This window comes from Crotalus tigris, unplaced genomic scaffold (assembly GCF_016545835.1).
Source record: "Crotalus tigris isolate CLP2741 ecotype Arizona unplaced genomic scaffold, ASM1654583v1 scf7180000022970.308977840:1548163, whole genome shotgun sequence".
Lineage (NCBI taxonomy): Eukaryota > Metazoa > Chordata > Lepidosauria > Squamata > Viperidae > Crotalus > Crotalus tigris.
Genome location: NW_024099557.1, coordinates 1,467,228 through 1,483,552, shown reverse-complemented (window position 1 = coordinate 1,483,552; position 16,325 = coordinate 1,467,228). Strand labels below are relative to the sequence as shown.

The following is a 16,325-nucleotide window of genomic DNA, read 5'->3' as shown; positions in this document are numbered from 1 at the left end:
GGGTTGTTGTTGTTGTTGTGGAGGAAAATAGGAGGAAAGTGTGCTAGATATGTTTACTGCCTGGAGTTATTTACAAAAATAATAAGGGAGGGATAAAAATAATAAATATGAAGCTATTTAAGAGTTCCTCGTTTCTGCTTAAGGTGTCTCAAAAACCGGTCTGTGTAAAACACTTCCGTCTGAACCATTTCAAGTTTTGGGGAATGTGTCCTGCTTAAAATATTTTGGAGCTGGTTTGAGTTTTGCTAAAGTCTGGAGCCTTCTCAAATTCTCTAAAACAGGGGTCTTCAAACTTGGCCCTTTTAGGACTTGTGGACTTCAACTCCCAGAATTCCTCAGCCAGGCATGCTGGGTGAGGAATTCTGGGAGTTGGTCCACAAGTCCTAAAAGGGCCAAGTTGGAAGACCCCTGCTTTAGAGCATCCATTTTGTCCGATGGACATTTCCTGATGTTTCCAGCTCAAAGCGAAATGTTTTGTACGCTTAACACAGAAGCCAAGACATAAAACCCAACGAGGGATGAACTGACGTGGAGCAATTCCAAAACCCAAAAAACCCCCCAAAACCTTTGGTAGAAATTAAGTTTTAAAGAAAGACGTGCCCTACCAGGTAGCTCCCTTGCTTTGCGGTGACTCAGTGCAGTGAAAGTACAATTGAAACCTCACAAAGATAATAACAGTCCGAAGCAGCTTCATCACTGGAGGGCTGGTCGGTTGTAAGTCCCTTTTTTTCAGTGCCATTGTAAGTTCAAACGGTCGCTAAACAAATGGTCATAAATTGAGGACAACCCGAAGACAGACAACTCCTTGCGTTTTTTTTTTTTTTTTTTGGCAATGTTTTGGGAAGTGGTTTTCTTGTCCTTACCTTTTTCCTACAGCTGCGAGAAAAGGACCGGCCCAAAGTTATCCAGTTGGCCTCATGGCTAAGAGAAGGCTAAAATGCCAAATCTCCTTGTTTCTAGCCTGGTGGCTTTAATCCAGGGGTCTTCAAACTTGGCCTTTTATGACTCGTGGACTTCAACTCCCAGAATTCCTCAGCCAGCATCGCTAGCTGAGGAATTCTGGGAGTTAAAAGTCCACGAGTCATAAAAGGGCCAAGTTTGAAGACGCCTGGTCTGGATCCAAGCCCGCAATTTCATCAAAATGGCCGACTGAGGAATTCTGGGAGTTGAAGTCCACCAGTCATAAAAGGGCTATGTTTGAAGACCCCTGCTTTAATCACTACACCAGTGGTTCTCAACCTTTCTAATGCCGTGACCCCATAATACAGTTCCCCATGTTGTGGTGACCCCCAAGTGGGTGTGGCCACCAATAAGAGGGAGTAGGACAGCTAGGGAAAAGGGAAAAAAATGGTGGACAGCATGGTTTGGCGACCCCCGTGAAATGGTCATTCGACCCCAAATGGGGTCCCAACCCACAGGTTGAGAACCACTGCACTACACCAAACTGGTTCTCAATAATGACATATTGAAATGTTTGCCAAAGGGAAGCATACTGTACATTCTTGGACTAATAGAAAATTATACCCTTTCGAAAAGCGTCACATTGCACAAGTCCCAAAGCCACCTTAAAATCTAGGATGACAGTCCTCGACTTACGACCGCAATTGAGCCCAAAATTTCTGTTGTTAAGTGAGACATTTGTTACGTGAGTTTCGCCCCATTTTACGACCTTCCCTGCCACAGTGGTTAACCAAATCACTCCCATTGGTAAGCTAGTTAACACGGTTTCTGTCGCTGAGCGAGACAGTCAAGATGATTTTGACCCACTTTATGAACTGTTTTTGGCCACGGTTGTTAAGTGAATCGCTGCAATTATTAAGTTCGTAACATGGGTGTTAAGTGAATCTGGCTTTCCCATTGACTTTGCTTGCAGGAAGGTCACAAACGGGGATCATCTGGCCCCAGGACTCTGCAACCGTCATAAATATGAGTCAGTTGCCAAATGTCTGAATTTTGATCATGTGGCCATGGGGATGCGGCAGCGGTTGTAAATGTGAAAATTGGTCATAAATCCCTTTTTTAATTCCGTAGTAACTTCAAATGGTCACTAAATGAACTGTTTTTAAGTGGAGGACTACCTGTATTCTGTAATTAAGATACAGCGGTTGCAGTGAATACAGTTGATAAAAAGGGGTGGTTGCCCTAACCCTTCAGGAATTTCTCAATCTAATATACCATAAATATAACAAACTTTGGAGAATAAAGTTCATAGCACAGGATCAGCCTATTGGATTCTCTACTACCGGTATATTGTTAGTAACTATATTGTGAGGGAACAATGAAAAACAGAACCCTACCGAGTATAGAGTAATGGTAAGTTATATATGTTGAGAGTTTGGAAAAAATTCAGAGTAAAGCAACTAAGATGATCAGGGGTCTGGAGACTAAAACATACGAAGAACGGCTGCAGGAAGAACGGCTGCAGGAGTTGGGTTTGGCTAGTCCAGGGGTAGGCAACCTTGGCTCTTTTATGACTGGTGGACTTCAACTCCCAGAATTCCTGAGCCAGCATGGCTCAGCTTGGAAGCCTCTCCCTTTTCCCTCAGCATGGCTGACTCAGGATTTCTGGGAGTTGAAGTCCACCAGTCATAAAAGAGCCAAGGTTGCCTACCCCTGGGCTAGTCTAAAGAAAAGAAGAAATAGGGGAGACATGATAGCAATGTTCCAGTATCTGGTGAGCTGTCACAAGGCAGAGGGGGTCAAACTATTCTCCAAAGCTCCAGAGGGAAGGATGAGAAACAATGGTTGGAAACTGATCAAAGAGAAAAGCAACCTGGAATTAAGGAGAAACTTCCTGACAGTGAGGACAATTAACCAGTGGAACAGCTTTGTCTTCAGAAATTGTGGGCGCTCCATCACTGGAGATTTTTTAAAAAGAGACTAGAGACAGTCACTTGTCTGAGATGGTATAGGTCCTCCTGCTTGAGCAGGGGGCTGGACTAGAAGACCTCCAAGGTCCCTTCCAACTCGATTCTATTCTATATATATATATGTGGTGAACAACAAATAGATCTGACAGACGATACTATAAATTGATTAGTGGAAAAAAACAGTCACCTCTAATGCTGTTAGTCACCAGTCAGTAATCACTTTAGGACAAGTCAAAGAAACAGAATCTGCACAGATTTTCCCAGAAAATGTGTAAAGGGGCCCAGATGACCATAAAGAAAATACACAGCAACTGTTAGTAAAATGAGAGTTTAATCCAGGAAAGCAGAAAAAAATTGAGAAAACAAAAAACAAGACTGCCCCATCTTGATTTTCTTGAGTATAAGAGGGAGGGTAGGAAAAATATTGTAGGCTTTCAAAAGACTGCTATTATAGAGATGTATGATCGTATAGGTTAGGAGTAGGCAACCTTGGCTCTTTTATGACTCGTGGACTTCAACTCCCAGAATTCCTGAACCAACATAGGTCAGCTTGGAAACCTCTCCCTTTCCCCTCAGCATGGCTGGCTCAGGAATTCTGGGAGCTGAAGTCCAACGAGTCAAAAAAAGAGCCAGGGTTGCCTACCCTGGCATAGGTAATCCTCGAGTTATGCCCATAATTGAACTCAATATTTATGCTGCTAAGTGAAACATTTTTTAAACAAGTTTCACCTTTCTTGCTACATGGTTAAGTGAATCATTGCATTTGTTATGTTAGTAACCCGGTTAAGTGAATCTGGCTTCCCCAATGACTTTGCTTGGCAGAAGGTCACAAAAGCTGATCATGTGATCCCGGGACGCGGCAAACGTCATAAATAGGAACCAGTTGCCAAACATCTGAATTTTGATCATGTGACCAAAGGGATATTACAATTGTCATTAAATGTGAAAAACGGTCACTTTTTTCAGTGCTGTAACTCTGAACGGTCACTAAGTGAACAATTGTAAGTTGAAGGATTACCTGTACTTTGTTTTGCTGTATCTTGACCTTGCCCACCTTGAAAGGCTGACAAAATCTGGCTCCTCTTTTTGAATAGCTGAAATATGGGTGGTCCTTGACTTACAACCACAATTGAGCCCCAAATTTCCATTGCCAAGCAAGGCAGTCATTAAGTGAATTGTGCATCATTTTAGGACCTTTCTTGCTCCACTTGTTTAGTGAATTATTGAAGTTGTAAGCAAAGTAAGGTTCTACATTGAGGCTTGAAAAACCATATGCACAGGTATAGTATAGGGGGGTACCTTGCTCAATAGTAGTAACTGTGAGAGGGACCTCGGAGTCCTAGTGGACAATCCCTTAAATAGGAGCCAGCCGCGTGCTGCAGCTGCCAAAAAAGCCAACACAGTGCTAGGCTGCATGAACAGAGGGCTGCCCCAAAGAAGAGGGAGTCAAGCTATTCTCCAAAGCTCAGCCAATCTCATTGTATACATGTTGTATTTTGATAATAAAGGTTCATTCATTCACCTGAAGGCAGGACAAGAAGCAACAGATGGAAACTAACCAAGGAGAGAAGCAATCTGGAACTAAGGAGAAACTTCCTGACAGTTAGAACAATTAATCAGTGGAACAACCTGCCTCCAGAAGCGGTGAATGCTCCAACACTGGAACTTTTTAAGAAGAGACTGGACAGCTATTTGTCTGAAATGGTATAGGTCAGGGGTGTCAAACTCAATTTCACTGAGGGCCGCATCAGCATTGCGGTTGCCCTCAGGGGGCCAGGGTGGGTGCGGCCTACTGGGTGGGCATGGCCAGCTCTACATCATTCGCTTCAAGGGTGCCTGTGGGGGCCTGGGCAGGAGTGGGACAGATCTGAGGGTCTCTGGCAGAAGGGGGTGGGACCAGGGCAAGTGCCAAGACATGGTCCACTGCAGGAGCCTCACTGTTCCTCTCAGGCCATGTGGGGGGGGGGATGGTGGTGCGGGCTGCCCAGAGCCCTGGGCAGCAGAGGTCAAATGCCCAGCCTGGCCCTTACCCACCAAGCCCAGCCCCACTTCCTCAAGGCTGCTGCTCAAGGTTCTCCTGATTCCTCGCTGTTTCCAGACAGTCTTGTGGAGCTAAGACTGAATGCATTTCAGCATAGATGGCCAGCACAAAATTGTACATTGGCTCCCGGCCGGCCTGAGCCAGGGCCAAGGCAGAGGGGACTGTTCCCTCACTGTTTCCAGGTTGGCTTCGCGGGCCACATGAAACCACTTCACGGGCCGCATATGGCCCCCGGGCCTTGTGCTTGACATGTCTGGTATAGGGTTTCCTTCCTGAGCAGGGGGTTGGACTAGATGACCTCTAAGATCCCTTTGAACTTTATTGTTATTGTTGTTGTTATTATTATTAAATCATGATGTCATTAAGTGAGTCTGGCTTCCCTCGCTGACTCTGCTTTTTTGGAAGCTGGCTGGGAAAGTTGCAAAAGGTGATCACGTGACTTTGGGACAGTTGCCCAGGACAGAAATATGTGCCAGTTGCCAAACACCCCAATTCTGATTACAAAATCATGGTCATAAATCACACTTCTCGGTGCTCTTGTAAGTTCAAATAGTCATTAAGTGAATTAAGTTGAGGACTACCTATATAAGGGGTAAAATGACTTGATATATATATATATTAACATAAGGTGTACTTGCTCTCCTATTGCTGAGAGGTCTCAACACCTCTGACCCACCACCCTATTTTGTGCACACAACAGTCTGTTCTCAGGGCTTGTGATTCCTGAAAGCACACTGCCCTATTTTATTGGTCTATATGTAAACATTTTACGACATCACATTCAACTCAAAGTATGGCTAACCTTCCAGGGACCCTCCTTGTTTTTAACCTTATCACAGGACTGAGATACGAAACTCAAAAACACCGGTGAGTCACCCCAGGCAAACATCCACACAACACTTTCTGACTTCCTCCTAACCTATTTCGGTGTTTTTAAGTTTCGAGAACCACCCCAGGGTTCCTCTCGCCTTCTGTCAATTATGCACTGCCCAGATTTATCAACATGTACACAACGAGTAGCCTGTGGCAAACAAATGGAGCAGCTGAACTTTTATTAACAGAAAGCTGGTTCTTTTCTCCTCTCCCTGACAAAAGACGGGGGGGGGGGCTCCTCAACTCATAACAGTTCGCTTAGTGCAGTGGTTCTCAACCTTTCTAATGCCGTGACTCCATAATACAGTTCCCCATGTTGTGGTGACCCCCAACCACTTATACATCACCGGGCGCCAGGGGCGTGGCCAAAGAAAAGGGGAAAAAAATGGCGGACAGCCTTGTTTGGTGACCCCCGTGAAATGGTCGTTCGACCCCAAATGGGGTCCCGACCCACAGGTTGAGAACCACTGGCTTAGTGACTGTTCAATGGCACTGAAAAAAGCGACCCATGACCATTTTTCACACTTGTGACTGTAGCGTTGCCCCATCCCCGTGGTCACGTGATCAAAAATCGGATGCTTGGCACGTGGTTCACATCTGGCACATGGTTCGCATGATAGCAGTCTTCTAATATCTCAGGGGCTGCCCCAAAGAAGAGGCAGTCAAGCTATTCTCCAAAGCGCCTGAAGGCAGGACGAGAAGCAACGGATGGAAACTCATCAAGGAGAGAAGCAACCTAGAACTAAGGAGAAACTTCCTGACAGTGAGAACAATTAACCGGTGGAACAACCTGCCTCCAGAAGCGGTGAATGCTCCAACACTGGAAGTTTTTAAGAAGAGACTGGACAGCCATTTGTCCAAAATGGTATAGGGTTTCCTGCCTGAGCAGGGGGTTGGACTAGATGATCTCCAAGGACCCTTCTAACTTTATTATTATTATTATTATTATTATTATTATTATTATTATTATTATTATTATTATTATTTATGATGATTGCCACGTCCTGGGATTGTAGGATCCGCTTTTGGGACCTTCCAACGAGCAGAGTCAATGGGGGGAGCCAGATTCACTTAACCACTGTGTGACTCATTTAACAACTGCAGTGATTCACTTCACAACTCTGGCAAGAAAAGTCGTAAAATGGGGCCAAACTCACTTAACAAATTTCTCACTTAGCAACGTAAGTTTTGAGCTCCATTGTGGTTGTCAGTTGAGACTACCGTATCAGCAGGGTGTAGGCAGGCCGTCCTCAACTTACAGCCACTTGTTTAGCGGCGATTCAGCACTGAAAAAAGGGACATAGGGCCGACCCTCGTCTTTAGGACCATCACAGCATCCCCACGATTACCTGATCAAAATTCGGATGCTTGGCAACTGACATGTACAGTAGTGGCCAAAATTGTGGAAACCTTTTGGGAAAAGTGTATTTTTGAGGTTTGATGGCTAATAACACCACTTATTTTGGGGGGAGTAGTACCATAACATTTTATATCAATGGAAAGATAATTTAATCAAGAATGTAATGCAACAAAGTTTGTTCAATTATCTGTACTGTGTGCTATGAAAAGTTGTAGCCAAATAACCAGAAAAAGGAAGCACAACTTGCTTAAGTTGATAATCAGGTAGCTTTCCTTCATCTGATTGTAGCCAATGAGCAGGAGTGTTTAGAGAGCCAATCGGGTGTCATCTTGTTTTGGCAAGGAGCCAATCAGATCACAGTAGGATCCAGTGATTGATGTCACGTATTGAAGCCAAGAGGAGAACATTTGTCAGTGTGTTGTGTGATCGCTATCAAGTTGGCTGGGTTTTTTTATGTTCTTTCGTTGAGTGAGCTTGTAAAACGTAATAAAATTAAAGTGATGGTGCAAAGAGTTGACCGGTTGCCCAGAAAGCCATATAAAATAGTATTATTAGTTGAACAAGGCTACAGTTATAAAGAAATTAGAAGAAAAATGGGTGGAAACTTAACCAAAGGTGGTATTTCTACTGTACCTTTTTCCCAAAAGGTTTCCACAATTTTGGCCACTACTGTATTTAGGACGGTTGCTGCAATCTCCTGGGGGGTCATGTGATCACCGCGGGCAACAAGCAAAATCAATGGGGGGGGGGAGAAGCTGGATTTGCTTAATGACTGGGTGAGTCACTTAATTTGCTTAATAACAGTGGCGAAAAAGATCGTGAACTGGGGCACACCTCCCTTAGCAACTGCCTTGCTTAGCGGTGGAGATTCTGGTCCCAGAAGTGGATGCAAATCAAGGACTCCGGTATTAACAACCTGGGGGACAGGCAGTTCTTGACTTACGACCAGAATTGAGCTCAAAATTTCCGTTGCTAAGTGAGACAGTGGTTAACTGAATTTTGCCCCATTATATGACCTTTCTCGCCACGATTGTTAAGTTGAATCGCTGCCGTTGTTAAGTTATAGACACGGTTGTTAAGTGAATCCGGCTTCCTCCCCCACTGACTTTGCTTGTCAGAAGGTCGCAAAAGGGGATCACAACCGTCATAAATGTGAGTCAGTTGACAAGCCTCTGAATTTTGATGTGACCGTGGGGAGACTACAATTGTCTTAAGTGTGAAAAACGGCCATAAGTCATTTTCTTCAGTGCTGTTGTAATTTGAAATGGTCACTAAAGTGAACTATTGTAAGTTGAGGACTACCTGTATATGTGGGGTGAGTATTTTCTTCTTTTTATTTTCTTCAGTGCTGTTGTAATTTGAAATGGTCACTAAAGTGAACTATTGTAAGTTGAGGGACTACCTGTATATGTGGGGTGAGTAATTTTCTTCTTTTTAAAAATCAGAGCTATGAATTATTTGCCAAAGTACCAGGCTCAGGAATTCTGGGAGTTGAAGTTCAGGGGTTGTTAATGAGCCATAGCTGCCCACCCCGAGACAATTAACATTCTCAATTGTATTTTCATTCTTTTTCATGAGATTATTATTGTTTTTTTTCCTTACTGGTTGGTTGTTAGCTGCACCGAGAAACTTAAATACACAATTTAAAAAGAGCAGTCCTATAAAACGTCTTTATGAAGCAGGTCACTGTTAGCTTTTAATCAGAGCTTTGGGCTTTCCGAGCTTGGGTGTCGGCTGCCAACTCTGATGCATTCAGAAAGCTTTGGCTTTAAGGGATATCTTAATTAAATTTAATGCATTCATGCACCCAACCCACTCCATTACATTGTGTGAACTAGATTCGTGGGATTAAAAATTGAGTTCCTATAAGCCTTTGAACGTGCTTCAATGTTCTCCTTTCCACATACATAGAGCAGTGCCTAGACAGCCAGGTCCCCTGATATTCAGAGCCAGCTACAATCATAGCAAGGGTGCTTAGACTTATATACCACTCTATAGTGCTCTATGACAGGGGTCCCCAATCCCCGGGCCATGGACCAGTACCGGGCCATGGCATGCCAGCAACTGGTCTGCACAAACAAGCAAAGCCCCATCCACGGGATATAGGCAGCACACAAAACCACGCACTCTGCGGTCTGTGGAAAAAAACTATCTTCACGGAACCGGTCCCTGGTGCCCAAAAGGTTGGGGACTTCTGTTCTACGACAGAGGTCCCCAAACTATGGGCCAAGGCCCACTACCGGGCCGTGACTTCTTGACCACCGGGTGAAGTGAGCGGCTGGCCAATGCGTGCGCGCATGTGTGTATGCCAGTGGTTCTCAACCTTTTTAATGCCGCGACCCCCAACCGGTCGTAAGTCGAGGACTACTCAACCGGTCATAAGTCGAGGACTACTCAATTGGTGCAGCACCGTTTGCAGAATGGGACTTTTGGCGGGCTCAGCAGGGCAGAGACAGCCTGGACAATTCCTATTGGCTTTTGAAAGCCAATAGAATTAAACTCTATTCAAGAGAGTCTATTCCATTGGCTTTCAAAAGCCAATAGAATAAAAGGGAGTAGCACAGCCAAGGAAAAGGGGGAAAAAATGGCGGACTGCGTTGTTTGGCAACCCCTGTGAAATGGTCGTTCGACCCCAAATGGGGTCCCGACCCACAAGTTGAGAACCACTGGTGTACGCTCATCCCCACTTGTACCGGCGCTAGCTGAACGGCAAACCTTGCGCCGGTGCTAGCAGCCCTATTTGTGGAGCGTGATTACTCACAGCTCTTTGCGCCCACGGCCACATTTGCGTGTGTGCGCATGCATGCATAAAGGTGCCTGCCCCTCCCTTCCACACTGGGGTCACCAACTAAGAAAGGTTGGGGATCCCTGCTCTACGTCACTCTCTCAGCACTTTACAATGGGTCAGGTCATCCTCGACTTGCAACCACAATTGAGCCCAAAATTTCTGTCATTAAGCGAGAACGGTTAAGAGGATTTTGATCCCCCCCTTATGACCTTTTTCTGCCGCGGTTGTTAAGTGAATCGCTGCAATTGTTAAGTCCGTAACATGGTTGTTAAGTGAAGCTGGCTTTCCCATTGACTTTCCTTGTCAGAAGGAAATGCAGAAAGTGATCAAGTGACCCCGGGATGTGCTGCAACCGTCATAAATATGAACCAGTTGCAAAACATCTGATGTTTGATGACGTGACCACGGGGATGCTTGCAAAATGTGAAAATCGGCCGTAAGTTACTTTTTTTTTAGTGCTGTAGTAACGCAAATGGTCACTAAATGAACTGTTGTTAAGTTGAGGACTACCTGCATTGCCCCCAACAATCTGAATCCTCATTTTATTGACCTAGGAAGTATGGAAGGCTGAGATCAAGCCTGGACCTGTCAGGATCGAACTGCTGGCAGTGGGCAGAGTCAGCCTGCAATGCTGCATTCTAACCACTTACTTACAACTACAATTGGGACTAGGACAGGGGTAGACAACCTTGGCTGTTTTATGACTTGTGGGCTTCAACTCCCAGAATTCCTGAGCCAGCCATCCTGAGGGGAAAGAGAGAGGTTTCCAAGCTGAGCCATGTTGGCTCAGGAATTCTGGGAGCTGAAGTCCACGAGGCATAAAAGAGCCAAAGTTCCCCACTCCTGCTATAAACCAACTCTACATCTGGTGGAACTACTGGTTTGTATCTTTAGAGCAGGGGTCTTCAAACTTCGCCCTTTTATGACTCGTGGACTTCAACTTAAGGCTTTCATACTTAAGGCAGGATTAGAACTCCCCATCGCCTGGCAACTGGCCTAAGGTCACCCAGCTGGTTTTCATGCTTAAGGCAGGACTAGAACTCCCCATCGCCTGGGGATCGGGCAAAGGTCACCCAGCTGGCTTTCATCCCTATGATGGAACTAGATTTCCCAGTCTCCTGGTGATTGGTCCAAAGTCACCCACCTGACTTTCATGTCTAAGCTGCCACTATAACTCACGGTCTCCCACTTTCTAGCCTGGTGCCCTAACTACCAAACACCCATCCCTGTGTGCAGTTTTGTACATCTTTGGGGCTGGTTATATTGGTTATAATAAAGACATTGATCTGCAACAAGTGTCAGATCGTTTAGATGACCTCGGGTGAAATTACGGCTTAGTTTCAGCCTTCTTCCCTGTTACACCAGGATGATATTCCTGGCTTACCTCATCGGGATCTCTGAATGCTCTTTAAAGCAGGCGAAAGAACTGAAATACTACAGGTACCTTCCTTGCCCAGCCAAATGGGAGAAGCCATCATGATACCTATCGGATCACCACAGGTTACTGCGTGCCCCGAGGCTTAAACTGAGACAGTTGAGGGAAAACAGCAGCTGCCTTTATAAGTCGATCACAACTGACTTTGGGGGTGACTCATCCACAACTCCACCTAGGCCTGGGAGCAAGGAAATGAGACCGTGGCAGGAAGTAGGGAATTGCGACATAAGCTTACAAACCCTCCCAAGTTAGATTTTATTCAGCGGAAGAGTCTGTATTTCACTTCCCCTAGATCAGGGGTAGGCAACCTTGGCTCTTTTATGACTGGTGGACTTCAACTCCCAGAATTCCTGAGCCAACCACGCTGAGGGGAAAGGGAGAGGTTTCCAAGCTGAGCTGTGCTGGCTCAGGAATTCTGGGAGTTGAAGTCCACGAGTCATACCTACCCCTGGCCTAGATTTATCTATAACTTATTGTTTACCCAGGAAATAAAGCTTCACTTACTCATGATTCTAGCCTTCTTACCAAACTACCCTAGTACCCGTGGTCCTTGAGTTACAACCCACAATTGAGCCCGACATTTATGTCGCCAAGTGAAACGTTTGTGAAGTGAAATTGCCCCAATTTAACCATTTTTCTTGCCACGGTTGTTAAGTGAATCTGGATTCATTGATTTTGCTCGTCAGAAAGTCGAAAAAAGGGATAACCTGACCCCAGGACACTGCAACGGTCATAAAGATGAACCCATTGCCAAGCGTCCAGATTTTGATCATGTGACCATGGGGTTGCTGCGATGGTCTTTAAGTGTGAAAAATGGTCACGAGTCACTTTTTTTTAAGCGCCGTTGTAACTTCAGATGGTCACTAAATGAACTGTTGCAAGTCGAGGACTGTCCATAATGAAAAAAAAGATCACTTTATATGCATTGCTGGTGCAACCTTCACCAGCCTAATGCCCTCTCGACTCATGGGCTACACTTCAACATACTATAATTCAGTATCAAAGCACAGGATGTGATGTTTTTTGGGCTGTTGTTATTATTAAGGTTTATCATACAGTCAGAATAACAGAGTTGGAAGGGACGTTGGAGGTCTTCTAGTCCAACTTCCTGCTCAGGCAGGAAACCCTATACCATTTCAGACAATAGAATAGAATAGAATGGAGTGGAGTGGAGTGGAATGGAATAGAGTAGAGTAGAATAGAATAGAACAGAATAGAAGCTGGAAGGGACCTTGGAGGTCTTATAGTCCAGCCCCCTGCTCAAGCAGGCGGACCTACACCATCTCAGACAGGTGACTGTCCAATTTATTCTCAGCCAGAGGTTTACACCGGATGTGGCATTTTTATTCACTTATCAAGTCCTTCCAAGGACCTAGGATGGGCAAATGTTCTTGTTGATTGGTGCAAAGGTTATCATCCCAGGATGTATGCTGTTCCAAATAAAATTGCCTTTCGCAATTGACCGATGGGGATTTTGTTAAAGCTGATGGGGTTCAAGTGGTGCTCCAGTTGTTTTGGGATTGCACCCAAGGCACCTATTACAGTCAGTACTATGTTTGTTTTCTTTTGCCATAGTCATTCTATCATTTTCCCTCCCAATCTACAAATCCTTTCTAAATCAAAAGTTGGGGTTCCGGGGAACTATTGTCTAGAAATACCATTTGGGTTTGTTCTAAATACCGATTTTTTTTCTACTGTTAGCAGCTAGAGTGCCATAGCACTGGCGGCACCTAGTTGACATTGGCTGACATAGGACTGGACATAGCTAGTACAGGTAGTCCTCAACTTACGACCACAATGGAGCCCAAAATTTATGCTGCTAAGCGAAACATTTGTTAAGTGAATTTTGCCCCATTTTACAACCTTTCTTGCCACAGGTTGTTAAGTGACTTACTGCAGTTGTTAAGCTAGTAATCTGGTTATTAAGTGAATCTGTCTTCTCCATTGACTTTGCTTGTCAGGTTGCAAAAGGGGATCATGACACACACACACACATCCAGGACATTGGAACCATCATAAATATGAACTAGTTGCCAAGTGTCTGAATTTTGATCATGGGAATGCTGCAATGATTGTAGGTGTGAAAAATGGTCGTAAGTCACATTTTTCCAGTGGTGTTGTAACTTTGAACGGTCACTAAATGAAGTGTTGTAAGTTGAGGACTACCTGTACTTGGATGGGGAATGAAATGGAAATCCCAGGTTTTATCTTAGATAGACCCAAGAAGTCGTCAGGCAGGGCGCCAAGAAAATTACTCAGACTTGTCCATGAAGTCATTTGTGAGTTCTTCCTCCTGCTGTAATTTCTACCATATTCATTACCCCACTGAGGCAAGAACCTCTGTCCTTTAAAGGATGTCCCTACTCTTTAAAGGATGTAAACCACAAGCAGAATGAACCAGGACACCCATTAAAAGGTGTCCAAAATTAATAATTATCTCAATGTGGTTGCTAATAAAGCAGCTTTGCATTGTGTTTTAAAAATCTTAAATTTAATTTGAAGTAATCAGAGACTGTCATTCTGGTTCCTCTAAAGCAGTGTTTCCCAAACTTGACAATTTTAAGGCATGTGGACTTCAACTCCCAGAATTCCACAGCCAGCAACATGTCTTAAAATTGTCAAGTTTGGGAAACACTGCTCTAAAGGAATCAGAAATTCGGCATAAATGCTATGAAAATCTGATACTGCTTTGTGGAAAGCAAAGGGCTGAAATTTTATATACAGTGGAAGGGGGATCCTGAAAACAGGGTTCAGAGCAAGCCCATGTTCAAGATGGCTAACAATAAAAACCATAAACAAGATCTAAAAACAATAAATATCAATATTAAGGTTATACAAGAAAAGTCCCATCAATTCACAATAATAAATTCACTGATTTATTATTCTGAAGACCTGTAAGTGAAAGATTGAGAATTTGTCCCTCCTCAAAGGAATTGTGCTTTGAGGAGAAATGAAACTGGGAGTGGGTAAGAGGTGAAAAGGGTTTCCTACACATTTTCTAGTATTATTGGGAGAAACTGCAATAATCCAAAATGACTCAAGTAATTTAAATTATTTTACAGAAAGGGGAGGAGAGGGGAGTTTTAAATAGGCAAACTTTTTCAATCTTCCTCAACATTATTCCCTCAATCTATCAATTCTCATTCCTGTAGCTACTATAACCCACACATCTGGAAAACAATCCGATAAACAGGAAATGGGGATGTGAACACACACACACACACTTGCTCATGCTATTCTTTATCACCACAACTCCTTTAAGCAGAAGTATAAATTCAGAAAAGTGAGGGGAAACAAAAGGCTTGTACAGTAATTCTGGCTGATACAAAATCCTTGTACATATGAAAAGTGCTCTAACGGTGACCAGGACCATCCCCAATTTAATTCAACGCAAAAAATGAGCATTAGCCAGCAAAAAAATCTGGAAAAGGGGGGGGGGAGGGAAAAAACAACCAAAGGCTTATACAGTAATTCTGGCCAACACCACAACAAAAATCCTCCTGCCTCTGAAAAGTGCTTATGTTGACAAGGGCCGATTTAATCCAACTTAAAAAAATGAGCAGGAGCCAACAAAAATTGTGCACATGTTTAGCAGAAGGTAATTGGACACCCGGGGCAAGATTCATTCCGAGAAGCTCCATTTCCCAGAATAGGGTTTTGGATCTATCCAGTTTGGTGGGATTTCAAGCAGGAACCAAGCCAGGACTGCGGTGCCTTTGTTTACTTCTAGACCGAGGGATTTATAGCGTGTCGCCTGGTTATGGGTCTACTTGGAAAGAAAGTCCCTCTATTTTCTCAGGCTCAGATGGGACCCAGGAGGGCGGGTATCATCCTAAGCTGGAAGGTTCACACTGAGATTTCCAGGATACTTTCCCCCAGCTGGCCTCTTTTTCCCTTTGATCTTTTTTTTTTTAACCTCCTGGTTTTTCTCCTGTTGGAACTGGCCGCTTGGGAGATGCTTTGAGGCTGCCGTTTCCTGGTGCCCCATTTTGTGCTTCACCCCTTTCCTCCTGCCCTGCTTCACAGACATGTGTTCACCTGATCCACCGTAATCTCTGCCATCTCAAAATAAGGTGTCTGGACTTGGTTTACCTGGTTATCCTTACCTGGCCGGGGATAATGCGAGCTATAATCCAGCCTCCCATTTTAGAACCACTAACAGAGGAGGGTGTCCTCCCAAACAGCCACCCCCCAAAGGCAGCCCCTCTCCTTACCTTGAAATAGCCACCCTCGTAATGCGTATTGGGAGGCCCGAAGATGGCCACCTCCCAGTTGTAGAGGTCCCCCTCGTCCACCAGGCTGACTCGGAAGCCCTCCACGGGCTCCTCCTGAAGCCCTTTCAGCTCCAGCAGCAGGGCCTTCTGCGAGCTGGGCACAGACAGCCGCGCCATGTCACCGCCTGACGGAGGAGGCGGAAAGGGACGTAGGCCTCGAGCGAAGCCGGGGACTCGCGTGAATGCGCCGACCGCGGACGAGGACGGGGGAAGCGGGTGGGGGAAAAAAGAGCGCTGGGCCGGTCCAAGGCAAGGAGAAAGAACGGAAGCGCTGCGGACCCGAAAGAGAGCCACGAACAACCGCACCACGGAAAGGCGGCGGCACGACAACAGAGAGCGCGCGCGCGGTGCTCCCTGGGACGCGTAGTTCTTTATGGGAGGGAGGGGGGAAAAACCGCCGCCAGATCCGCCTTCCTCTACCCGCAACCGCCAATGAGAGGCGGATTTCCGGAGAGGGCGGTCCGGAGGGCGTGGAAAGAACTACATCTCCCAGCAACCTTTGAGAAAAGTGCCTTTCACGTAGCCTCCTCCAGCCCACGTGAGTCCGCTTGTGTTGGACTACAATTCCCGACAGCAAGGGGGGCAGGGGGTAGAGCACGCACACCCCTCGGGAGAAAGTTGTTGTCGGTTGTCGGCCCGTCCGAGTTGTTTATTTAGACTTTCTCAGCACCGGACGGCAACCAC

At 45.2% G+C, this 16,325-nt stretch overlaps 1 protein-coding gene across 1 annotated transcript in view; it reads right to left on the bottom strand.

The window, feature by feature from the left end:
- The window catches only part of CDC34 (cell division cycle 34, ubiqiutin conjugating enzyme), a 30,774-nt gene extending 14,767 nt beyond the window's left edge, over positions 1-16,007 (bottom strand). The window contains exon 1 of the mRNA XM_039319248.1: positions 15,582-16,007. Coding sequence (XP_039175182.1) covers positions 15,582-15,758 — 177 coding nt within the window. The 5' untranslated portion in view covers positions 15,759-16,007. The remainder of the gene's footprint in view (positions 1-15,581) is intronic.
- Positions 16,008-16,325: the final 318 nt, after the last annotated feature.